Genomic DNA, 26911 nt, shown 5'->3' on the forward strand with positions numbered 1-26911 from the left:
ATGTATATATTTGGTGCTGAAGGAGACGGAGCTGAGCTCCGGCAGGGTGTGTTGTGGACCCGCTCCGGCCCAATTTAACCTCTGCTTACAGTCCCAAAACAAGTACAGTAGTTTCTTCTTGCCTGTTGTTCCATTTTAGAACGCGTCAGTGACGTCACGCCACTCGTCTTAATGAGCGCCTTTATAAACAACACTTGCAGAATCATCTTCACAGTCTTCATCAATCTTCACAGAAACAACGAGATTGTGTCTTCACACACATTCTACAGAGCATAGAGAGTACACACACAGTGTCTAGATCTGACAAATCTACATCATCTCCATAACAGTGAGTTCCTCCTCTGAAGAAGGTGTAGAGCAGAAGCACCTGAGCCTGGAGAGTGAGAGTATCATGGAGGATCCTGTAGAGAACAGATCATCAGGTGAGACTGACATTACATTCAACACAGAGACATTGTAACCAGAGGCGGACAGAGTACACAGCTTCATTACTTGAGTAAAAGTACAGATATCCCTTGCTAAATTTTACTCATGTAGCCTACAAGTAAAAGTACTACAGTCAGATGTCTACTCAAGTAAAAGTACTGAAGAACTTGTTTTTAAAAGTACTCGAGTATCAAGAGTACATTTTCTAAATATTGCATTTCTACTGCCACAGTGCTTATGTACAGAAACGTCCTACATGGAATTATGAAAAATATTCATGTTAATACCTTGGAGAATGTAAAAGGAAATGAAAGTAAAATCAAGTCATTTTCATCTTTTTACCCCGTTGCTTTATTTAACATTACATAAAGGCAATACAAGGCAATAGCAAAATGGCAACGCTCTGACAAACCTCTGCTAGAGTTTTAATGGAAATGCAAAGCAAATGCTCAGCTTACATTAATGTGTAATATCAGAAAAGAATATTCAGCTAACCATTGTGTGTACATGTGAGTTTCTCTGTTTTTTCAACAATCAAATCAATAAACCTAAACCAGCAAAGAAGGCAATATAGCAATGTTCTGACACACCTCTGAACCTGAAAGCTGATTGCTGATAGGCTGTCCCAATCAGTGGCGCCTGCACAATCCAGTCACGTTTGAGAGGGAAACAACAAATTGAGGGTTTCCGAGATTTATCTTTTTTCCTTTTTTAGAAGTAACGGGTACTCAGTACTCACGGTTATTATGGATAGTAATGTAGCGAAGTAAAGAGTACAATATTTGCCTCTCAAATGTACTTGAGTAAAGTCATGAGTACTCCCCAAAAATGATACTCGAGTAAAGTACAGATCCCTCAAAATTGTACTCAAGTAAATGTACTCCGCTACTGTCCGGCTCTGATTATAACATTGTTCTGAGCTCTAGCATTCTGCATTTCCGTGGTCTTTGCTGGTGGTCACTCATATGTGGTTTTTTTATTATTATTTATAAATGTAGAATTGAAAATATGTTTTGCAAAATGAAAATGCTTGCATTGTGCTGCATTTATATTAGACACTTAAATTCAAAATGTTGATTACATCATAAAATCTGCACTTTATCCTCAACACTGTAAACCTGCAGCCAATAGTTCAGACTGTGCTGTTCAGATCCTCCAGGCCCGTTTATAAATTAATTATAAATATAAAGTTTTAAAGTCAGTATGAATGGGAAGTTCCGCTCGTTTTTTCTCCTCTATTGTGCCGTATATCGAGTGAAACGCTTCAGGTACACATGTGGGCGGGGCTTGATTGTGTCTGTGAGGAATTGATTGAATGGTTGTGGTTTGCTATTGGTGGATATCATGTGAGTGACAGGTTGCCCCGCCCTCTTCATCAGAGAAGAGAAGAGATGGTGCAAGAGGAACTTATTCTGATTCAAGATTACCAGGAACATGAGTTTAATAAAAAAAATATTAACACAGTGGTGACAGAAACAACATTGTTGCAAACACTTTCAGAAACATGTTGTGATGAAAGTTAAAAACAGCTGATGAGCTATAAAAACCCTGACAGCCAATCAGAATCCACTTAACTTTTAAGAGTTCGAGCATTTAAAGCGACAGACTACATAACCGAAATCCGCACTTATAAAAAAAAACCCAGAGCATTATTGTGCGTTGGTGTAAACGCTAAAGCTATCATTACAGTTCCCTTTCAAATGGTCTACACTCAATGCTGCGCTTGATTAAGCGCCTTGGGAACGTTTTTGTGCGTGACCAGCGGTGTATATAGTGCAACACGTCAGTGGAATCAAACTTTTATAGCCTCATGCAGTGATGTCATCGGATTGCGCGTGTGTCGGCGGCTATAATTAGATGTGACACAGGTTTTGTCTTCAGACCATACTGTGCTGTGTGTGTGTGCTACTCAAACTCTGGAAAACTCTCTATTTCTTCTAGTAGGAGTTCGTTTTTGTAGGCAGTGGCCAGAAAATCCTTTCTCTTTTCATCTTCACAAGTGAGAGAAAATAAAAAAAAGATGAGCGATCTACAAAACAAACGGTGTGTGTTTGTTCACGCCCGATGGCTGAATTGGACACACACCAATACTGTTTTTTAATGTTTGGAGGAAGAGCGAGGATCTGTCTCTCCGTGCGACCAAGCAAACGGTTCGCGCCATCGGCCGTTCAATGGGCTCTTTGGTTAGCATGGAGAGGCACCTGTGGCTGAACCTCACTGGCATCAAGGACAGGGACAGTGTGTTCCTGCATGATGCCCCAATCTCACCTTCCGGCCTGTTTGGCGACTCGGTGAACACGGTCGTCAGCAGGCTTTGGGAGGTGAAGAAACCGGAGCAGACGCATTTACTGTCACAAGAGCTGCAGTCTCTTCTGGTCAAAGGGAACATAGAACATATTCCCCTTCCAGAGAGAGAGAGAGTCAGGTTACTACAGCAGATACTTCCTGATTCCCAAGAAGTCCGATTTTTGTTCTACTAGGCTTGAACCACTCAGTCAAAGCGCTCAAGTTCAAGATGCTAACTATCAAGTTGATTGTGTCGCAAATTCAACTTCACGATTGGTTCGTCACGATCGATCTCAGGGTTTTTTATGTAGAAATACTGCCACAACACAGGGAGTTCCTGAGGTTCGCTTTCGGGGGCGAAGCTTACCAATATTAGGTTCTTCCGTTCGGCCAAGCCTTATCAGCCAGCACATACACAAAGTGCATAGATGTAGCGCTGGCTCCGTTGCGACTCCAGGGTATCCGCATTTTGAATTATATCGACGATTAGCTGATACTAGCACAATCAAAAGAGTCAATGACTCAACAACAAGAAAAGCGTTTTCTCTCCAACCCAGAGAACAACATACTTAGGGGTCATATGGGATTCGATCACGATGTGGGCACAGCTGTCTCCCGCTCGAATCGAGGCCATTCACGATACCCTAAGCAAAGTCAGGCTAGGCCAAGATCTCACTGTTCTTCAGTATCAAAGAATGTTAGGTATCATGGCACCTGCATCCACCGTGATCCCTTTAGGCCTTTTGCATACAGTATGAGACCGTTCCAGTCGTGGCTCAAAGCCCGGGAGTTTCATCCAAGGGCCAAACCCCGAAGGCTGATAAGGGTCACCTGCCGTGCCTTTCTGGCCCTGAAATACTTCCTCCAGGAGCTGAGAGGCTGCCACGTCCTAGTGCGGGTGGACAACACGATAGCAGTCTCAATGGGCTAGCGCAGCAGATTTTTCTTTGGGCTCAGGACAAGTTCCTGTCACTCAAAGCAGTTTATATCCCTTGACATCAGAATGTAGGAGCAGATTAACTGTCCAGAAAGAAAATACCGACAAGGGAATGCAAACTCCACCCAGAGGTAGTGAAACAAATTTGCTTTAAAATTTAAATTTTTTTGAAGCAGAGGTGGACCTTTTTGCCAGCCAAGAGACACCGCAATGTCCCCTCTACTTCTCTCTGAGTCACCCAGCTCACCTGGGTCTGGATGCGATGGCACATACATGGCCCAGAATGCACCTGCATGCATTTCCTCCAGTTGTTCTGCTCCCGGGAGATCTAGCCAGAGATTGCCAACAAGGGTCTTGCCTCTTACTACACATTCTCAGTGCTATGGCTCCTTCAACTAGGAGAAATTGACCGTTCGCAAAAGCCACGCCCCTTAGTTATTGTTACTACGCCCGTCAAACAATTGAGAACCATAGCCATGGCTGGGTTGAGATCCATACATTAAGTGATTGGTTTTGGAGTAATGCAGCAGACATATCCTCCAGGGCACGACAGAAAGTATAGACAGAATAGCGCACGGGAGCACATGCACAAAACAGTTTTGTAAAATTATATATCAATCATTTTTATTTGATCATATATCATTTTACAAAACTGTTTTGCGCATGTGCTCCCGCGCGCGCTATTCCAGTCACAACACTTCAATCAGAGGACGCGTTGAAACATCAACTCTCGATGCTGTTCTCTTCATTCATAACTCGTAGCCGACTGACTGAGAAGGATATATTTGTGTAAATAGTTGTGCAACTGCGCAAACTTTGTTTTGAAGTTTAATGCTTGAGTTCCAGAGGAATTTGTGACTGTGTTCCTGTTCAACCACATCAACGCTTCGTAATTGAGTTAGTAAGTCCGTGCTTTTCTCTTTTTTTTCTCTTGTTTGCTGACTGATGAGGGGCCGCAGTGCCGTAGTGAAACGGTGTTTGTACATGTAGCCTATTTTTTAATAATAGTTGCAAGCAATCATAAAATACAGCAAGTTTTAAGCCCGTGCAGACCTCACTGCCATAGGCGCATCATTGCACTATCTTGCTGAAATCGGAATGTTTGACGGAGGTCCTTCTCCTAGTTACAGTTGCTGAGCTAGGATTGGACGAGAACCGTTAGAGGGCGGGGTTTTGCGAACGGTCAATTATGCCAATAAATGGGCTGTCTTTGAAAGGTGGTGCACTGCACGTAATGCAGATCCAGTTAACTGCCAGATTGATTTAGTTCTGAACATCCTGCAGGAAAAGTTATCAGCAGGCGGATGCCCCGCCATTCTCAGGGTTTATGTGGCCGCTTTATCGGCTTGCTAAGGTGGGTGACATCCTCTGCTCGCCCGCTTCGTTCGTGGAGCCAGGCAGTTGAGGCCTCCCGTTAGAACCAAAATCCCTTCATGGGACTTAGCTATAGTCCTGGAGAGTCTCGCTTTGAAACTCTAGAGTCAGCGTCTGATAAACTTCTGACTTTTAAGATGGTTTTTCACTTCCTTAAAAAGGATTGGGTATTTGCAGTCTCTGTCGGTCTTGCTATCCTGCCTAGACTTTGCCCCAGGAATGGAATTGAATGGAAATGGAAACCAATTTTGCATCCTCATCCTGACTACCTGCCTAAGGTCCCTTTCTCGATTGTAGATCCGGTCACTCTTAATGCCTTCTGCCCTCTGCCGTTAACAACGCCAGATCAGGAGAAACTTCACAGGCTGTGTCCAGTCTGTGCTCTTCAGACCTACGTCCACCGCACTAGCCAGTGGCGTAAGTCAGAGCAACTACCGGTATCTGTTTGTCACAGTGGACGTAACAGGGGGGCGGCCGCCATAAAACAGACAATTTCACATTGGGTGAGGGATGCTATTGCCCCTGACTATGAGGCGCGTGGTCAAGCTTCACCATTAGGCATAAGGTCTCATTCTACTAGGGGGGTCGCTTCTACCCGAGCCTTGGCAGCGGGTGTCCCCCTGCAGCATGTTTGAGATGCGGCAGGCTGGTCCTCTCCACACACATTCATAAGATTTTATAGTTTGGATGTTCATGCCACTCTGGGCTCTCATGTCCTTGATTCGACATCACAAGGTCATGTCAATCACTGAGACGTTCTTATGAGCACACACTACACAAATGTAAGCGGTCCAGACACCCACAGTGCGGCGGCGTGGGTTTTCTCATTCCCAAAGCGCTTAAATCAAGCAGAGCATTGAGTGTAGCTTTTGAAAGGGAATGTCTCTGGTTACTGTAACCCTGTCCCTTAAAAAAGCAGGAAAGCACGTTATCTTTATAGTATCACCACACTTGAACTTTAGTATGCAAATGCACTTGCATGTATGAATGGAAGTCAGTGGCGCTCAAAGACAAGAACAACCATATGAATATTAAAGTAAATGTTAGTTTCATTTCATCTGAGGTCAGAGCAGTTTCCAATAGTTGTTTTCTTTCATTTTAGAAAAACTTATAAGTCCCCACAAGGATGTGATCCATGTATTCTTGCGTCGAGCCCAGAAGGCTGTGGAGAACGTCTTCCTCCGCTTCTGCTGTCGGGAGTCTCAGGACTCAGTGGAGGCTTTTCTGCCTCCCTCTAAGACACATTACGTGGGTTTGGAGTCTCCACAAACACAGAGAGAAGACACTACACCTGGCTCAGACGTCACGTGCATCTCCGAGCAGCAGATAGAGAGCCTTGGCATTCAGAGCCGTTCATACAGCATGTGTTCAGACTTTGTGTTGCCTGGTGAAGTGCCTGTCGAGACCATTGGGGCTTCAGATAGCCAGAGTCTACACAAGACCAGAGCCAATATCACTACGCTGAACATCACGTCCGTCGCTGTGGACAATGTGGAGCAGAAGAGTGAGATTGACAAAGGCTTGAGTTGGAAGAAGACGCGATCATTCTTCCGGAGAGCCTGTAAGGCGATGAAGCTGCCCTTGCTCTGCAGCGTTGTGGACACAGTGGAGACTTCTGTGTCTCTAACAGACTCTACAGAAGCTCAGTGTGGCGACTCGACACACACACTCAACCTTGAGGAGTCCAGCGACGACTCGACACACACAGTCAACCTTGAGGAGTCCAGTGATGACTCGACACACACAGTCAACCTTGAGGAGTCCAGCGACGACTCGACACACACACTCAACCTTGAGGAGTCCAGCGACGACTCCACACACACACTCAACCTTGAGGAGTCCAGCGATGGGATCTTACCCGGTTCGGAAAGCATCCCACTGCCAACAGAGGCTTCGGTCATGGAGGAGATCAGCTCAGCAGGTGAGACCAAAATTACTTTTGAAACTGGGCGGTTTATGACCGCAGATATTATTAGTCACCTTCATTTATATAGCGCTTTTAACAATAGATTTTGTTTCAAAGCAGCTTTACAGTGATAATAGGAAATTAAGGTAACAGAGATTGTTTTGGCTTTACAGCAGCTCTAGAATAAAGTTATATTCCAGCTAAAGTTAGTTCTGATTGATTCACTTCCGTTGTAAAAATCATTAGTTATTACCTTAGGGGCCGCTAACACGACACCGTTCTAACAGAAAACTTTTAATGTGTTCTGGACGTTCATCTGCATGACAACAGTGTTTGGTGGCTCGAGAATGCAAACTTTTAAATTGTTTCCAAGGTGCAAGTTTTGAAACATTTTGAAAATGTTATCATCTCCGCGCAAACTTCAAAAGTGTGAATCTGTGTGAACGCTGACGGCGTGCACATGCACATTACATGTTTAGTCTATAGATATGCACGTTTTAATATGTGCGCATGAACGTAGTCTTTCTTTACAAAGTGACATCGTCAAATTACTTGTCTGGCCTGCATAATACAGATTTTCTAGCCGTTTCCTCGGATCCATGCAAACTGGAATAATTTTGACAACTTTATGCAGAAGCAGGGCTGTCGTAAGCATTTGTAGCATTATAGATAGGAATGTACTGTAAGAGTAAAATGTAAGTTACTTTATATTAGGTGTCTTTAAATACTGCAATGCACTTGTTGTGCTCATGTTTTATTGCTAAACACTTGTGTTGCTGTTGAGGTGGATACGGGTACAGGTTTGGTGGGATGGGTCGGTTTAAGGGTGGGTATGCAGGTATTTTTTAAATATATATATGTACTGCTTACAATAATTAATTTAAAAGTTAGTGCGTAGTAGTTAAAGTGGTTCTTTTTTTTATTTTTTTTATGTGAGGTCAGAAATATTTCTAATAATTGTGTTATCTGTTCATCTTTGTTTTAGAAAATCCTACAAAATGGACGAAGAAGGAAAGGATTTGTTATTACCTTAAACAAGCTTGGAAGGCTTGGGAATAAAGCAGATCTTTCTCTTCTGCCCAGAAATAATAATTTTACAATTCTATTATAAATTGCTTTACATAACTTGTTTATGAGTTTATCGTATTTTGTATATAATAATCCTATTTTGTATATAATAAATAAAACATATTTTAATCTGAAGTATAACTTTTAAAACATTTACTGGCATTCTTGTCAGAGACCAAAAAGTGCTCTTCATATGACTTCAATTTTGCATTATGTGTAATGCGATTATAAAATACCTATAATGAACTGAGTTCTTGTGATCATATAAATATGATGACTATAAAAAACAGATGTAGGGTAAATTTACCTAATAAGCTCACCAAAATCTACATTGAGACATTTTTAGTGAACAAGATATTGGTTTCAGTGCAAACAGTTATTTTAAAATAAAATATTAATCTCTCACATAATAATATTTAATTTTATTTACCCCTGTTGCCAATAAGCTTTTTGTTAAAAATGTCTTGTTTATTTTAACAACCTTTTTAAAGAATAATTTAATTTTTTGAATTTTTTATTTGAAGGTGCAGAGTCAATCACAAAAAAACAAACAAACAGAACACTAAAATCAAGAACCAGATCTAAAAGATCAGATCTGGTGCATACGCTGTGTACTTGCGTCTAAAGCGCAACTTGTGACGTCAGAAGTAACGTATTGCATCATGGCGTAGCGTAAATATCAGCAGTACGTTGCATTAATCACTTAAGTTGCGCTTTAGACTTAAGTTGAATCCGTATGTTAGTTTGGCTGGAAGCTAGTTACTTTACTTTATAAAGTTTTTATTTTTTTCTTACACAAACTCATGGCTTTGCTTAAGAAGGCATTTATTAATAACCTCACCTAACAATAATATGAAGTCTTTAAAAATTAAAGCAGTTTAAAACTACAGACCATCAATAATCTTTACATTTATAATATAATGGATTTAAAAGTACAAACCATTAATGCATGTGAAGTAATATATTAGTGTAGTGTAATAACTTGCAGGAGACAAATCCATTCAAGAAAGTTAATTTACTCAGGGAACATCAAAAGCCAGCAGCGCACTTGATAACAGCCCAGGTGGAATCCATGGCCCTGTCCCAAAATGGCACACTTCATATGCACTTTCGGTCTTGTGGACTTACAATGGCTGCCGCGAGCGCGTGTCCGCTAAGTCCGTGAGACCGTAGGGTGTCCCATTAGTCATTTTAGCTCTCAGAAGGGTGCTCGCGAGCGCCCCGCCCCCTCTGCGGTCGATTTGCGCCCTCGATGCGCACTTTTGCCGAGCCCACACTGATGCGCACTCTGCAGCAGACTTCTTCCCGGCAGTCAAAACGGCGTTACGACCACCACACATAACTTCGGGCCATAGCTTTCATCCTGGACACTCCTGGGTGGCACTGATGAAGTGGTTTCAGGACTTCTGATCTACCCACACTGGGAATGATGACTCTGGCACCCCAGAGCACACAACCATCTTGTACACTTAATTCATCTTTTCTTGATGTAAAAGGGTCAAACTCTGCTCCAATTAATTCATGCCCACCACGTTGCACCATTTCTCTCACCCTGGAAAATAACGGATTTTTGTGCATCCACCCTTTCGCTTTATCTGGAGTAATCAAGGTTATGTCAGCGTTCTCCTGCATCAGGACTCCTTCCTCCTGTTCAATGTCCGATTCCGTTGAATATGGTAACCGACTTGGAGCATCTGTGTTTCCATGATCTTTGCCAGGCTTGTAGATGATGCTGTGTTCATAGGCTCTTATACCCCTTTTCCACCAAGGCAGAGCTAGTGCTGGTTCGGAGCCAGAGCCTAGTTTCAAATCGGTTCTTTGTTTTTTGACCACCAAAGCACCAGCTCCGAACCAGTAAAAGTGGTTCTTAAGTTTCACCAAAACATTGCTGGCCTAGAAGTAAGAACCGCTTGCGTCAGGGGCTGTGGGCGGGGTTACCGTGACCAACAAGACGAACAGAAACTTGTGACTGCCATTTTTTAAATAGCTTGCTAATCGAGCGAATAGCTGCTCGATTGTAATCTCCGTCTATGCAAGTTACGGCGAGCTGCACGAACGCGTTGGATTCGCCGTGTTTGGATGCCGATGTAGGTTCGCAAAGCCATGAGCATCAATAGTAACGCAACGACCGCCATTGTTGATGTAAGACTTGTTCGAGATGCATCGGAGCGGCGCGGACCGATCAGAGACAAGAGACTCCTTGTGCTTTTGGATCGCTTTCGCAGTGCTTTGATGTCATGCGGCGATCGGTCTGCGAGAAGCCGAACCGTCTCGAACAAGCCTGGTGTGTTTTTGTTTGGCGCTGCCGCGCTAGCATTGCTGGGCAACATGAGATGTATACACAGTGACGTAAGATCTGGCTCTGTTGTGGCGCTCTAGCCTGTGGAAAGACAAACCGGTTCTTAGAAGACCCGTCAGTAGAACCAACTCCGAACCGGCAATAGCTATAGCTCTAGCTCTGGTGGAAAAGGGGTATTAGTGTCACAGCCAATCGCTGGATCCTAGGAGATGACATTTGGGGAACAGCTTTTAACTCATTAAATAAAGACAACAAGGGTTTATGGTTCAAACTTATAACTCAAAGTTATAGTTAACTTCTGACCATACAAATACTTATACACTGTTGCCAGTAAGTTACTGCAGTTTGCTACTGTAGAGAGATTGACAAACCCCCCAAGCCAGATTCCCAGTGAAATGCTCTCAGACAGCAAGTGCAGTGAGTTTGCTTCTTTCTTCTCTTGAGAAAATTACTAATATCAGAAAGGTGATCAGCACATCCTTGAGTTGCACTGGGGTCAGACAGATCAGACCACAACTTGAGAAAGTAGTTACTATGTCTGATTTCGAAGAAATTGATGCCAAAACTTTGGAAGAAATCGTACAGCACCTTAAAACATCGACCTGCGCCCTTGACGCTCTTCCCACATCTTTTTTTAAAAATTGTGTTAAACAGCTTAGAAGCAGATCTAGAAGTGGTAAATGCCTCACTTCTCTCTGGGAGTTTTTCAAACTCCCTGAAAACTGCAGCTGTCAAGCCCCTCCTGAAAAAAAAGAGCAATCTGGATAAGTGTCTGGATTAACTTAAGTGTCACCGGCCCACCGGTGGGCCCAAAGTCATTACATATTTAAAATAGGTAGTAATATCCTATACTAAACCTAAACTAATATTGACAAACTATATATCATTTGAAAGCTTACAGTCTCTAGTTTTCATATTTTCTCTAATTTTTAAAATAAATTACAGAGGAGCTGTAATTTATCAATTTGCAACAATAATATGTTCATACTCCTAAGGTGTTCAGTCCTTTATTTCGAAATAGTGATGAACATGAAAAATCATGAAAAAATGGTAGAAACCTCAGTTTGTTTTCATGCCAAGAGTTCAAAATCTAGCATCTGTTCAATTATTTTAGAAAAAAAATGTCTGGAAATGTTTTACAGTTTTTTTCAGTCGCTAACAAGCGTTTGTCCAGCCAGTTGTCACATTTTCAAAACTCTAAACACAATTAGCATGGCATCGGTCTTTAGTGGCCATACCATTCACACATTTCATGTCGTTTTCAAACAATATGCAGTCAGTGAACACATTTCCATAATGCTTACATTTTCTTAACAGACAAGCTATACCTCCCAACAAAACTATAGATTGTTTTTGTAGTATTTACGAATGTTAACACACAACATCCCACAATAGCAAAAACAATATTCCAAACCTTAGATACAGTATAAAAACCTCTGCTTCTGCAATGATCAGTTCAAAAACAATATATCTCAGCTGATAATAAACAAACAATGTAATAATTGACACAGAGCTTATTTATGTTGGGTAAATTGGGCCAACCACAGCTGATTCCAGTCTGGCTTAGACTGGCTTAGAGTGGCAGGGGTTATTTTTTTCTATTACATTGACACTTATACAGTAAAAGAAGGACTGTGAGGAGTGATGTTTTTGGAAACAGAAAGAGAAAAAGACAAACACTGTAATGTCTGGAAGAGGAAGAGTAAGAGCAAGGGGCCCAGTGAGAAGAGCAGGCCCAGTGAGAGATGCAGTGAGAGATGCAGTGAGAGATGTAGTGAGAGGTGCAGTGAGCCAGTGGACCCTATAATACCGAGCGCATCCTTGCGGTTTATGACCATCAACCACATGACCAGATGTCCCTCCTTGAAGCCATGGATGCTGGTGCAGGGACATCACAGTTCATGATTGCCAAGGGTGGATCCAACATACCAAGCGGTTTTATCCCAGGTGCATCGCCTTGGATAATATCAGATGTGATGTTGATGAAAACATGTGGCCTAACCCTGAAGATCGCAGAGATTAGATACAGTAATTTTGTGCTTTTTGCTGTTGTTTTTTTTTTGTTCAGAATGCTCTTATGTGTTTCATGGATATTTTGTTCACTGTAAGCAATACTGTAAAACTTTTTCTGTTCTATCATACCGTGTTTCTACTGTACCTCCTGTAGTAAAGAGTAAAAGGAAACAAACTGATTTGCTTTTTACTGGAATGCTTTTGAATGAGAACATTACTGTACATGTGGACATACAGTTCCCAACCAAGACATTTAGTGTAAAAACGGTGGATTGCATGGTTTGCATGCAAATACCTGTAAAACTGAAACATAAAAGTCTATGCAGTTTTTGTAATGTCAAGAATAGCCAGTATTCTGAAACCTGGTGTACTTTGATTGACTGCATGTACCTTGTGAAAATAAATCAAGTGTTATTCTTTGACAGAATAATTTCATTTTGAGTCAGATTTCCAGTGTTTTGGTGAAGTTAGTGTGTGCAGAGAAAGATGTGTTCTATTTTGAAATGAAGAGTTAGTATATATTTAACAAAATGTGTTTTTGAGAAGAAAATTAACCATTTGGCCAATTGTGTTTTGTAGGTGTGAGTCTGTGTTAAGAGTTTAGAAAAAATATCTGAAGTATGGGTAAGCGCTTGTTAGCGATTGAAAAAAACTGTAAAAATAAAGAAAAACCACATATGGAAATGGAGGCGCCCTTATATGGGCAGTAATGGAGTCTAATGAAAAAGTTTGGTACTGCGCCCAAACAAAATCTTACTGAAAGCAAATTTTTTGAGATATCAACCTAAAATTTAAAACACAACTTGTTCAGATTTTTGGCTTTGATTTTCTTGCAGTTTCAGAGTCACCCAGGTTTTGAAAAAATATATGGTATATGGTCATATATTTTAATTGAAAAAAAAAAAGGTATAGAAGAATTTGTTTCATGTAGAAATTGTCACGGAACACACACAGGAGAGAGAAATCCAATTGCAGTATTTATTTAAAGGGTAATCCGTACTCACAATCAGTCCAGGCAAGGGTCGAAATCAAAAGGCAGTCCAAAGAACACAAGACAGACATGAACAACAGGAACGGAAGTGTGGGGACAATATACAAGGACTCCGTGACAAACACTGAAACAGACAGGGTATATACACAAGTGCAAACAAGGTGACGAGAAACAGCTGAAGGAAATGAACAATCAAAGTGAACTATCCCTTTAACATGCGGAGTCAGATTAAAACATTAAAAAATAGAAATGATCTGATTAGTAAATCATATTAAAAGTTAAAAGTTCATGTCACATAATACAAAAATATATTCCAGACAATTTTCAACATTTTAATCACTGTTCTACAAAAATATTTGACTCAACTTTGTTCATTTGCAACAATATGTTATGATTTGTTCACAAACAACAGGCCCAGACAGTTCACAATTAATGTAAATACACAATCTCAAAATGTCATTGCTTTCAACTGCTCTTTCAAATCCTGTAGGAAAATGAACAGTCCTCATACAGGTCAGTGACTTTGGAACAGACTTCCTAACATTGTCCGGGAAGCCGACACACTCTGTCAGTTCAAATCTAGACTAAAAACACATCTCTTCGGCCTAGCATACACATAACACATTATAGACTTCTATAATTCAATGTTAGGCTGCATAGTTTAGAACAGCCGGGACCGGGAACACTTCCCGTAAATCCTGATGTACTTGGTACATCATAAGAAGGATGGCGTCTACGCTAATATTAGTCTCTCTGTCTATCCCGAGGTTTACTGCTGTCCACCGGAACCAGGCCGTATCCAGATCTGATGAAGGACCAGCGCCAGGACACGACGACGCCGCTGACCTGAAGTGTCAACCAGTCTCTCCTCCCTCCACTCCGACTTCAACCAACCGGAACTGGACAAATACTCTGATTCATTCTGAACTTCTGACCTGTAATGCTCCTGAATCATAATCATACACTGTTCACTCATTGGCCAGAGGAGAACTGGCCCCCGACTGAGCCTGGGTTCTCCCAAGGTTTTTTTCTCCATTCTGTCCCTGATGGAGTTTTGGTTCCTTGCCACTGTTGCCTTACCTTCTGTTGGCTTGCTTAGTTGGGGACATTTAATATTCAACAATATTATAGATCTGCCTTAAAGGTGGACGATGATGAAATTGTTTTTTGTATTATTTTTATGTTATCACTGTGAAGCTGCTTTGATACAATCTGTATTGTAAAAAGCGCTATATAAATAAAGGTGACTTGACTTGACTTGAAATTCCGGCTTCCGAGGATCCTTCCTTGACATTGAGAAACAGCTCCTGACTCGCTCTGTGAAAGGGGAACAGGTTCGACATCTCTGTGCGAAGGACGTGAGCCACGCCCATATTCACTGTCGTCTCGGCTTGAAAGCGCGGTGGTCTGTTAGCGAACTGTAGCGAGTAGCCTCGTTTTATTATGTTCAACACCCATTCTGATATACCGGGGATAGCCTCCCAGGCCTCGGCCCGCATGGCTAGGGGTTGAATAAAAGCTGGAGGAGGGCCGCTCTGAGATAGGGACCCGACTGTCCAACTGTGTGTTGCAGCTGTGTGAACAGGGCTCATGTGCAGGGGCGCGCGCTTTACAGCGGGAGCACCCTTTATCATGTCTCTCGTCATAGGGAGGGGAAAAACTGATATTGTGGGAACAGTTTTAGTGAGTAGTGGTGCGTACTTCATAGTGGGCACACGATCTACATTTATTATCTCTCCCGTGCTGGACGGGAGGGAGTTTGAACCCGTATTTGCATGTAGGGGCACGCACTTTACAGTGGGCGCGCAAACTACATTCATTACACTTCCAGCGCATGCTGGGGGAAAGTTTGGGACTGTCAGTACAGTGCTTATGTGTAGCGGTGCGCACTTTGTCGTGGGCACACGATCTACATTCACAGCATGAGCTGGAGAAACATTTACTGTGGGGACAGTGCTAGTGTGTAGGGGTGCGCACATTACAGTGGGCACGTGACCTACATGTGACACAGACAGAAAAGAGCTCTTTTCGTGTTTTATTTGTGTCGCCGGAAAAACTGTGTTTGTTTGCAGGTGCGCATGTTTTAGAACAGACCCATTTACTGCAGTATATACATTTCCAGCCACCTGAGAGGAGGGAACTGGGAAATGTTTGAGAAGTCTTTTGGAGATTGGTCCGGCCTCAAATTCTCCCTTCTTCTCGCGGCTAGGAAGGCTTGCGAGGTTCGGAGTCCAGCACAACCGTGGGCCGGGGTCCCTGTCTCGCCGTGAACTGCTGGCGCTTGGCTGAGCGAGAGCGGTGACGGACTTCAGCCGCTGGGCGGGGCTGAGAGACCGCGGGCGCTGGCTTTACCTGCTGCGATGGCCCTTATCAAAGTCACTCAGATCTTTATTCCTGCCCATTACACTGACAAAGATTTGATCATAACAGAAAATTAATGTAGAATTTTCTGATGAAACTCCATTCATCATTGCTCTGTGCTCTTTTTGTTTTGTTTTTAGATATTTATTCTGTTGTACAGCACAATGGCCAACTACTGTTATGTTGTTTATGTGCTACATAAATAAAATTTGATTTGATTTGATCATGACAGACCCTGGAGAAACTCTCTGACAAATAAAGAGCAATAAATAAAACGTATAATCATTTTGAGGTCTTTTATAATTAATAGTTTTGTATTTTAATTGTTCTTTTGTGTTTTATGCAATATTTTATAGCATTAAATTTTAACATTTCAATGCAGGTCCATTTTGAATACATTTTACCTGAAGAAATCCTGACGTTCCTGTTTGTACACACCCAAAGCTGATCATAAAGTAATAATGAATAGATACTGAATGATAGTACAACAGGAAGAAGGAGGGTTGAGGTTTGAGCTTAGTGTGCTTACTGTGCTTGGATGTTTTAATGTTATTATAATTGTTATTTATTGACTAGTGTTGAGAGAGTGCCATGGCACATTGTATTTCATTGCTGTGGTACTCTGTACTAATATGCATATGACAATAATTAATTAGTAATTAAAAAAGTAATTAAACAATGGTCTATGCAAGCACAAAACGAATTAAAAGAATGCCTTCATACTACTGACTGGTCTGTATTCAGGGATGAGTTCACTACCCTGGACGAATACTGTGATGCTGTTACCTCATATATTCACTTTGCTGAAAGTGTATGTTTTCCCTCTAAAACCGTGACTGTTTACAGCAATAACAAGCCATGGTTTAGTAAAGATATAAAAATGTTGTATTTGAAGAGAAAAAATGCTTTTCAGAGTGGAGATATTCGTCAGTACACTATTGCTAAATATGCATTTGAACGGGCTGTTAAAAAGGCAAAAGCTAACTACAGGGCTAAGCTGGAAGCTCAGCTGGGTGTTCATGACAGCAGGGGTGTTTGGCAAAGCCTTCAACAGATTACCAACTATAAAAACAGTCACGCAGTTCTTGATGATGATCCCTTGCTACCTAACAAGCTAAATGATTTTTACTGTAGATTTGAATTTAACTCTGAATGTACTGTTAGCTCTAACCTCAGTAATATAGCTCCTTCTGAACCACCTTTTCTGATAGAAGAAAATGAGGTCAGACAACTGTTGAGGAAACAAAACTGCAGGAAGGCAGCAGGCCCCGACCAGGTCTCTGCATCCACTATTAAATGGTGTGCCAATGAACTGTCGTATGTTTTTACTGTCATTTTTAACTGGTCCCTCAGACTATGTAAAGTCCCAGCGTGTTTTAAATCAGCCATAATCATTCCTATGCCCAAGAAGTCGAATGTGAGTTGCTTGAATGACTACAGACCAGTGGCGCTAACCTCTGTTATCATGAAAGTTTTTGAGCGATTAGTGGCCAATCATCTTACAACTACGTCACTTGATCCTTTCCAATTTGCATATAGGGAGAACAGGTCTGTTGAAGATGCTGTTTCTCTTTGCACCCATAACATTCTTCAACATTTGGAAGGTTCAGCTACATATGCACGGGTACTGTTTATTGATTTTAGTTCTGCTTTTAATAATATTATACCAAAGAGATTGTGTGACAAACTCCTGGGGTTGGGTGTTAAGGAGTCCATATGTAAGTGGATCCTTGACTTTTTAACTGATAGATCTCAAGTGGTTAGGGTTAATAACCTCTTGTCAAAATCAATGTCCACCAGCATTGGCGCCCCCCAGGGGTGTGTTCTGTCTCCCCTCTTGTACTCATTTTATACTAATGACTGTTTTTCTCACCACGATTCAGTCAAGATTTTTAAATTTGCGGATGATACGACTGTGGTGGGCCTCATCACCAATGATGATGAATCGGCCTACAGAACAGAAGTGTCTTTGCTGGCTGAGTGGTGCTCAGTTAACAACTTGTCCCTCAACATCTCCAAAACCAAGGAGATGGTTGTCGATTTTAGGAGCAAAAATAGTAAGTTGCTCCAGCCCTTGGCCATTAAGGAAGAAATTGTAGATTGGGTGGAAAGTTTCAGGTTCCTTGGGACCATTATATCCTCCAGTCTTAAATGGAACATCAACATCAGCCAGATTGTTAAAAAAGCTCAGCAGCGACTCTTCTTTTTAAGACAACTCAGGAAATTTAAAGTGTCCAAGGCTGGAATGCTCCACTTCTATAGGGCTGTGATAGAGAGCACTCTTACTTTCTCCATCACTGTATGGTGGGGGAACTGCTCAGCGGATGATAAGTCTTCACTGAATAGGGTAGTCAGGACAGCCTCGAGAATAATTGGGCTAGACCTCCCTAAGATCTGCGACATTTATAACACCCGTCTACTCAAAACTGGTCTAAAGATTCTCAAAGATTCATCACATCCTGCTAATTCCCTTTTCACCCCCTTACCATCAGGTAGAAGGCTAGGAAGTATCAGATCCAGAACAACCCGTTTTTTAAATAGCACTTACCCGCAGGCTGTGAGGGCCATCAATTCACACCAATAATCCTTAACTGCTCTGCAGTTGTAACAGCTATGTCCTTCTCCTCAGGGTCACTAAATGCACAAGCACTTTGTTTTGATTTGTTTGATTATTTATTGTATATATTCCTGGGTAGCAATCCAAGTATCTTTTAGTATTTTTTTATTATTTATCTAAAATGTTCTGTTTTTATTGTACATGTCATGCCTGATGATGTGCTGTTATTCTTGTCCAGTGTCTTGTATTGTCTTGTGTGAGCCGAATTATCACCAAAATGAATTCCAGGCGATTTGTGTCGTTCTGGCAAAAATAAAGACTTGAACTTGAACTTGAACTTGATAATCTTGAACTGAACTGTACACACCCAAAGCTGGTCATAAACTCCTCCCTCTTACAACACTAACCAGGAAGAGACTGACTTGTTATTTCTCCTTTCTGTCACACCGACTTTGTCTCAACAAAAGCAATAAAGAAGCAATCGATGGAGAACAAAGAGAAACACTTTACAGAAGGATTTTTGTGAAGTTCATTTCTGGACAGACAGCAGATCTTTGATTCTCATTGTGATTCATTTTTTAAAACCGTCGTTCAGAAAGTGAGAGTAAGTTTAGTTTGCGAGACTCAAGCGGTGAAAATGGCTTCAGCAGCTGAAGATGACTATATTTGTCCTGTTTGCTGTGACATCTTCAAGGTTCCTGTTCTTCTGTCCTGTAGTCACAGTTTCTGTAAAGAGTGTCTACAACAGTTCTGGAAAACTAAGGAAACTCAGGAGTGTCCTGTCTGCAGGAGAAGATCCTCAAAACCTGTTCCTCCAGTTAATCTAGCGTTAAAAAACTTGTGTGAGTCGTTCCTGAAGGAGAGAAATGAGAAACGTTCATCAGGATCTGAGGAGATCTGCAGTTTACACAGTGAGAAACTCAAACTCTTCTGTCTGGAGGACAAACAGCCTGTGTGTTTAGTGTGCAGAGACTCAGAGAAACACACCAACCACACATTCAGACCCATCAGTGAAGTGCTTTCATCTCACAAGGTAAGACTAATGTCTCTCATTTCATAAATACAGTGCTAAACATAGAAACAGTATTATTTCTGTAAACAATAGACCAGTATTTATTTTTACTCAGACTAAATCTCTATGATTTTCTGAAAACCCCTCTGATGTTCAAATCATCTTAAAAGTAACAGCATCTGCACATGTCATGGGTTATTAATATTTTCAATAATAATATGTGATTTGAGACACCGAAAAGTGATTGATACTAACATACTTTCACTTTCTGTATTTGCATTTGCACAACCACAAATATCAGTGGCAAAACCTTCTCTGGTGTGGTGTAGTGTTAAATACATTTGTGGTGTAATTGCATATTGACTCCACTAGAGGACCACCTTGATTTATAATACTGTGTTTACCGGGTGTGAGTGAGATATACATGAACAGGCTGGTGAGCAGTTAAGGCCTTTTTATGCTTCTCCGTCAACTCCACGCCGTAGCTACGCCGTCACTCCTACGGCGTCGTGGCCGTTTTATGGTTCTGCGTCGGGTTGTGTTGCATCGCGGTGCATTTCACCGCCAGAACGCTAGGGGGGTGGGTGTGTGACCAATCACAGCCCTTGTGGTCTGCGTCGCCTCGACGCGTAGTTACAATTTTTTTGGAGGTGCACGTCGAGCTACGGCGGAGGGGTTCGCGTCGACGCAGAAGGGTCTGCGGGGGTACGCCGTCGATATGACGCAGAAGCATAAAAAGGCCTTTAGTCTCAGCCTCAGACGTCACGCCCACGGTACACTTAACTGGAAACACTTCAGGAATGTCGAAGTCGTCATCTGATTGGTTAAATTTTATCGGATTTCCGGGGGGCGCGAGTGTCGCGTTTATTTTCGGTCCGCCGGGAAACAAAGCGCAGACGTGTGATTGCGGTAGAAAAACTGTTGTGTTTACATGAGTGACAATGAGCATTTATCAAGATCAGCTAAACGTAGGATTCTCAAAAGTATGCGAGGTTCACCGCATAGACTCTTTAAGAGATGTCCAGGAGTTTTGTTTGAGGCACTTAGTGGAGACTTGTTGCACACCGGTCTTAGTGTTTGAGGCACTTAGTGGAGACTTGTTGCACACCGGTCTTAGTGTTTGAGGCACTTAGTGGAGACTTGTTGCACACCGGTCTTAGTGTTTGAGGCACTTAGTGGAGACTTGTTGCACACCGGTCTTAGTGTTTGAGGCACTTAGTGGAGACTTGTTGCACACCGGTCTTAGTGTTTGAGGCACTTAGTGGAGACTTGTTGCACACCGGTCTTAGTGTTTGAGGCACTTAGTGGAGACTTGTTGCACACCGGTCTTAGTGTTTGAGGCACTTAGTGGAGACTTGTTGCACACCGGTCTTAGTGTTTGAGGCACTTAGTGGAGACAAAAATAGATATTTTAGCCTGTTTGCCGACGGGATTTGGGAAGAGTATTATTTTTCAAGCCTGGCCGACCCGTTGTCAGCATTTAGAAGGATTCCCAGCAGATCCAATTTTACTAGTTGTGTGTCCCCTCCTATCTATTATGGAAGATCAAGTGAAGTGCCTAACTGCGAAGGGGACATCAGCCGCGTTTGCGGGAAAACATGAAACAACAGACGCTGACATCGCAGCTGGCCGATTCAGTATTGTGTTATATTGTGGTAATGCAGACGCCATTGTTGTTATACGTGCACGAACAGATCAATGACTTACTGCTTGTTTTCTTCTCCTTCTTTGATTTTCTATGCTGACTGACTTGTTGCACGCCGGTCTGTTGTTGTGGGGACATTTCCACGCCCCGAAACGTGACGCTGAACGAAACGAACTGTAATTGGTTGTTTGACATGTCGGTCAAACGGCCTTATGGGCGGGCCTTGGCCAAAGAAAGCTGCTATGAATTCCAGACCTTCAGCCGTCAGTCACTACGCGAGACTAGTGAGCAGTGTGTTCAATAATACTCCGTTTCTGAACTTATAATCGGATTCGAAGAGCAAGAGCCACGGCACACTAACGCACAAGCCGAACTCACTCGCTCTTCCTCTCTAACTTACCCGAACTCACCGCATTAACCCTATAACTGCCGGTGCGAAATAAAAACAGCAATTTCACAACAATTAGTCTGTGCGCTTACTAAAAGTTATTAATTCAGGTTGGACACCACTGAAGGCCTAGGTGTGAAAAGGACAAAACAAAGTATACAACTGCATGGATATAATAATTGCAAAATTGGCCATTGCAAAAAAAAAATCACACATTTGTTTGGTGAAAACATGATTTCTTGATGTTCATCCTTACCAAATTAATAATTAAAAATACATCTCTTGCCATTTTCGGGCACAAATGCTAACTGGGAATGATCCATTCAACATATAAATAATATAACAATAAAAACATCCAAACATACACTGTTTAAACCTCTTATAGCTGCATAAGTTTCACTGATTTTCATCTTAACCTGTAGGAGGAATTTAATACAGCGCTGACGTCCCTACAAAACAAGCTCAAACATGGAGAAGAAATGAAGAAAAAGTGTGATGAAACAATTCAACACATCACGGTGAGGAAAGAGTTAAATACTCAACATTCACACACACAGAGTGTATTATTGACATTAGTGGAGTGTGTGTTCACACTGAAGTGAATGTGATGTGATTTCAGTCTCAAGCTGAGCACACAGAGCGTCAGATTAAAGAAGAGTTTGAGAAGCTTCATCAGTTTCTCAGAGATGAAGAAGAAGCTGCAGTCACTGCACTGAGGGAGGAAGAGGAGCAGAAGAAGCAGAGGATGAAGGAGAAGCTGGAGGAGATGAACACACACATCTCAGCTCTTTCACACACACTCAGAGACATGGAGGAGATGATGAAAGACAACGATGTCTCGTTTCTAAAGGTGACAAATCACTCTGGCTTCATTCTCTGTGCAGAAAACAACGTGTATAGAGAGACTCATTGACAGTGAGAGTGTTTGATAAGATATTAAAATGTTTTAAACTCTATATTTTCCAGAACTTTAACGCCTCAATGGAAAGGTAAGTGAGCTGCTCGTATCTCTTCTCTCAGTGGATCTGAACTCAAACTCACTGCAGTTCTGACTCCTGAATGTTCCTCAGAGTCCAGATCTCACAGCCGGATCCACGGATGAGTTCTGGAGCTTTGATTCATGTGTCGCGTTATCTGGGGAACCTGCCGTTCAGAGTCGGGAAGAAGATGCTGGAAACTGTCCAACACAGTGAGTCTCAGCAGATCTGACACCAGTGCAGAAGATAGTGCAGATAGAAACACACACAACATTAACATTTGATAGAAATATATTTAATAATCACTTGAACTTCTAAGTGAATCTGAACTGTATTTCAGAAAATCATCAGATCATACAGCGAACTCATAATGAAGTCTATTCCTCATGAATTATGTTTATTTATTAGGATACAATCGTGTTTATTGAATAATGATATTAAACCTGGAGCCTCAATCCGTTCGGACAGTAACTGAGAGATCAATGTTATGATTGTATAATTTATGATCTCTTTCAACAAAAGAAAAGTGTTTTATATTTACATTTCTAATACATCATATCTCATCCTCTAATCTGATGTTATTCTCTCTGCAGCGCCGTTGACTCTGGATCCAAACACAACAGCTCCTTGGCTCACACTCTCTGCTGATCTGACCAGTGTGTCGTACAGTCCTGTATATAAAACACTTCCTGATAATCCAGAGAGGTTTGACAGGTATCCATGTGTCCTGGGATCTGAGGGCTTTAACTCAGGAACACACTGCTGGGATGTGGAGGTTGGAGACAATACACACTGGATTCTTGGAATAACCACAGCATCAAACCAGAGGAAAGGAGAGGTTTTCTTTGAGTCTAATGTCTGGTGTGTGCAGTACCTGAACAGCAAATACATCTCACAATCCCCAGAGCAACCCAACACTGTCTTTACTGTTAAACAGAAGCTCCAGCGTGTGAGAGTTCGGCTGGACTGTGACAGAGGAACAGTGTCATTCTCTGATCCTGTAACTAAAGACTGTCTGTTCACATTCAGGACGTCCTTCACAGAAACTGTCTTTCCATTCTTATATAATCTCTGCACAATTTCCCCTCTGAAGATCTTACCAGTTAAACTGTTTATCACAGCAGAAAATCACAGTTAAATCTGATTCTGCTTCTAGATTAATACAGTTCTGCAAATTATGCTTTAATAATAACACTGTAATCATAGTGTCTCATTGATCAATCACTTCAATGTAAAGTTAAGAACCAAATTAACCCTTGTGTTTCCTTAAGGACATGTTTGTCTCTTTCAGTTTTTTTTAAAACCATTGTTCCTGTGTTAATGCCAACTGCATACATTTTGGCACAAGTGTGTATTTTTATTGGAATTTTCTTATTTCCTTTCTGCATTTCCTTTCATAAATCACTGGGTACAAAACATATTTACACTCAGGACCTTAAGGACTCAAATGTCCGCATTGAAACCCATTAAAACTGCCAATTTCTTTTTATCACTGGGCTATTTAACTATAAAATGATGCACTCTTTGTTAATAGACTTTTGTTCTGTTGGCAGGGCTTTAAAATAAAATAAAAGCATTTTTTTCTTTTTACGAGATGGTGCCGTTTTCTCAGGTTTGGTCTATAAAGCGAATACTCACTTTTTTCCTGTTTTCTGATTCTGCATATTAGAGCCAATTGGATAAATTATTGTGTAATAATTGTGTTTGTGTTGCTGTGAGGTTTGTGTATATGTACTAATTTTTATATGTGCATGTAATAGTTGATAAAGAAAAATGATTGTTATTAAAATTAAAATTAAATAAAAAATTAAAATTATTATATGTTTAAATTCATGTTTACAATATGTAAGACAAGATAAAGTATTGACATATTTTAGTAAATCTTCTTGCCAGTGAAATCCTCATATGTTCATATGTATATTATCCTATAACTCGAGTTCAGAAACATGAACGTACAAGCAGCTGTTTATATGTAAGCAATAAGGTACTCGAGGCTAGTACTGTATCGTGAATAAGTCACGGATGAAGGGCGTTGTTTATGGAAGTAAAATAATGCCAAATGTTTTTGAAATAAAAAAGCCTGTGTAATTGCACTATTTGAAAAAAATATGCATTGCATTATTAATAACCATGCTTGCATTTTAATGTATTGTATATTTAGGGCTTGCATTTTTATGAGCTGAAATTCAACATGGTTGTATATTTAAGCTGTGAATATTTAAATTCAAAACATTTAAAACACATTTTCATTAATACAAATTCAATAATCCATATTCACCTTTTATATTTCACTTCCAAAATATCAAAACTGTTTAAAAATACAACCTATAATATTCAACAGACAATTTTCGGTCCATTTTATTTCGCTTTACAAATTCACTTCCACAAATTCAGTGGTTCAAATTCGACAGTAAATTCAACATTGATATCAAGGATCTGCAGGAAAAGCAGTAGACTACCGAGCATAATCTCCATCTGCTGTTAATTATTATTATTTATATATATATATATATTATTTTTATTTTTTCAAGAATTTTCTTTACAATAGTGGAAACACGCATCTCTTAGAAATCAGAACATATCTAAAATTGTGTATGTTATACAAGTAAATTTGTTTCTTGCACAATCATAGGACAATAATAGAAAGAACGAAACAAAGAAAGAACAAAATAATATATATATATTTATAAATCATGGTACATGAAAGATTTCATCATATTTCTTCAAAAAATAAGTACATTTTCTGTTATCAATTATTAGAGATTTGATTAAATATTTTACGTAGGCATTTTCTTAAGACATCTTTGTTTGTGAAAGTAAAACTTTGCCACACGGATAAGGAAGTCAACAGTAGTTTCTAAAGATTTGTTTGGGTTTTCAAAAAGACAAATGATATCCTTAATGCATAGATTACCATTCATATTAACTTTAGAAAAACAATAAGAGCTCAAATCATTCCACAAAATTGATGAAACTACACTCTAAAAAATGCTGGGTTGTTTCAACCCAATTTTGGGTAAAATATGGACAAACCCAGCAGTTGGGTTAAATTTTTACATTCGATTTTTAACCCAACGTTTGGGTTTGTCCATATTTTACCCAAAATTGGGTTGAAACAACCCAGCATTTTTATGAAACATTACAAGAGAAAAACAAATGACATATGTCTTCATTTTCAACCTTACAGAAGGTGCATATATCATCTACATCACAGTATCTGGACAAAAGTGCATTACAAGGGTATATATTATGCAAAATTTTAAAATGCACTTCTCTCATTTTATTGGGTATGCAATATTTAAATGGCAGCAACCATGTTTTCCTCCATTGAATGTTATCTATTATAGAACGCCAAAAATGCTTTCCCTTTGGAGTAAGAGCGTTTTTTGATTGAGAGAGTTGATGAATATATTTATTATTACACTCTTTACTTAAAAGCGAAACACCTCCCAACCATAACAAGGGAAGTTGTTCAGAACATGACTCATGGGTAAGGAAAGCCTTCATCAGACATATTAAACCACTTGGAATAGCCTTTATAACAGAGTTAAATTCTTTAAACGGGATAGGATATTGGTATATATTCATAAAACTCTCATTAGATAACAGATCACCATTAGAGTTGAATAGATCAGCAATAAAAATTTTTTTTATCAAACCACTTATCAAAAAAGAATGATCTATTTCTAATTTTAATATCGGAATTATTCCATAAAAAAATGTGGGGGGGGGGAAGTTGTGGTTGTAAATCAATTTCCAGGCTAACAAAGCCTGTTGATGAAATCTAGCCAATTTAATGGGTAATTTACATTTCATCAAAAAAGAAAGGCCACCTACCCTTTTAAATATATTATTAGGGATAAACACACAGAATCTGACCCAAGCAAGCATCTCTTCAACCAATTAATTTTGAATGTGTTGTTAGTATCATCAAAGTTCAGGACTTCAAGACTCCCGTCACTCCTTTTGTTTGCTAAAATATATTTCTTCAATTTGTGAGATTTATTATTCCAAATAAAATCAAGAAAAATCTTATCCATATTTTTGGAGGTGTGATTATCTACAGCTAAAGACAGGGAAGGGATAATCTGGATAATCTGCTTTGGATAAAAAGACTCTACCTAAAATTGACAGATCTCTTTGTAGCCAACTATTAAAAATATATTTTGTTTTTGATAGTCGTGGAGCGAAATTCATAAGCTGTCTACTAATTACATTTTTCGTTATCTGAATCCCCAAATATTTCACTTCATTTTTAATTGGTATATTTTCAATTTCAGTTTCTACATTGTCAAATAAGCAAATAATTTCACACTTGGATAAATTAAGCTTGAGTCCAGAAGCATTAGAGAAAGCATTAATTGTAGTTTAGACTGGAGAAACTTGCTCTTTATCTTTTAAGAATAAAGTGGTATCATCTGCTAATTGTGATATTCGAATCTCTCTGTTAAAGACACTAAGACCAACAAAGTTATCATTGCGCAAAATATCAATGGATAATGTTTCTACAACCAATAAAAATAAACCCTGTCTTATTCCGCGAAGAATAGGAAACGTCCCGGGTTACGTATGTATCGGATAGAGAAAAGCCTTAGCCATGCCAGGAGAGAATTCGAGGGAGCAACCGAGAGTGCTTGAATGTCTCCAATCCTCTTGAGAGACGAAATAGCA

At 40.4% G+C, this 26911-nt stretch overlaps 2 protein-coding genes across 2 annotated transcripts; both read left to right on the forward strand.

Annotated features, from left to right (window-relative positions):
* Nucleotides 1–7988, forward strand: LOC307008036 (uncharacterized protein; the record flags this gene model as incomplete). The annotated part of the gene is made up of 5 exons (XM_079630590.1): nucleotides 1–46; nucleotides 330–422; nucleotides 6126–6944; nucleotides 7714–7767; nucleotides 7915–7988. 5 exons carry the CDS (start codon nucleotides 1–3, stop codon nucleotides 7986–7988), a joined length of 1086 nt encoding a protein of 361 aa, XP_079486716.1.
* A 10619-nt stretch (nucleotides 7989–18607) lies between these two features.
* LOC307007803 (E3 ubiquitin-protein ligase TRIM35-like) lies at nucleotides 18608–24056 on the forward strand. The gene is made up of 6 exons (XM_079630173.1): nucleotides 18608–19251; nucleotides 21686–21781; nucleotides 21883–22113; nucleotides 22230–22252; nucleotides 22334–22452; nucleotides 22834–24056. Exons 1-6 carry the CDS (start codon nucleotides 18856–18858, stop codon nucleotides 23376–23378), a joined length of 1410 nt encoding a protein of 469 aa, XP_079486299.1. The 5' UTR covers nucleotides 18608–18855; the 3' UTR covers nucleotides 23379–24056.
* Nucleotides 24057–26911: the final 2855 nt, after the last annotated feature.

This window comes from Phoxinus phoxinus (assembly GCF_949152265.1).
Source record: "Phoxinus phoxinus genome assembly, chromosome: 12".
NCBI classification, from domain to species: domain Eukaryota; kingdom Metazoa; phylum Chordata; class Actinopteri; order Cypriniformes; family Leuciscidae; genus Phoxinus; species Phoxinus phoxinus.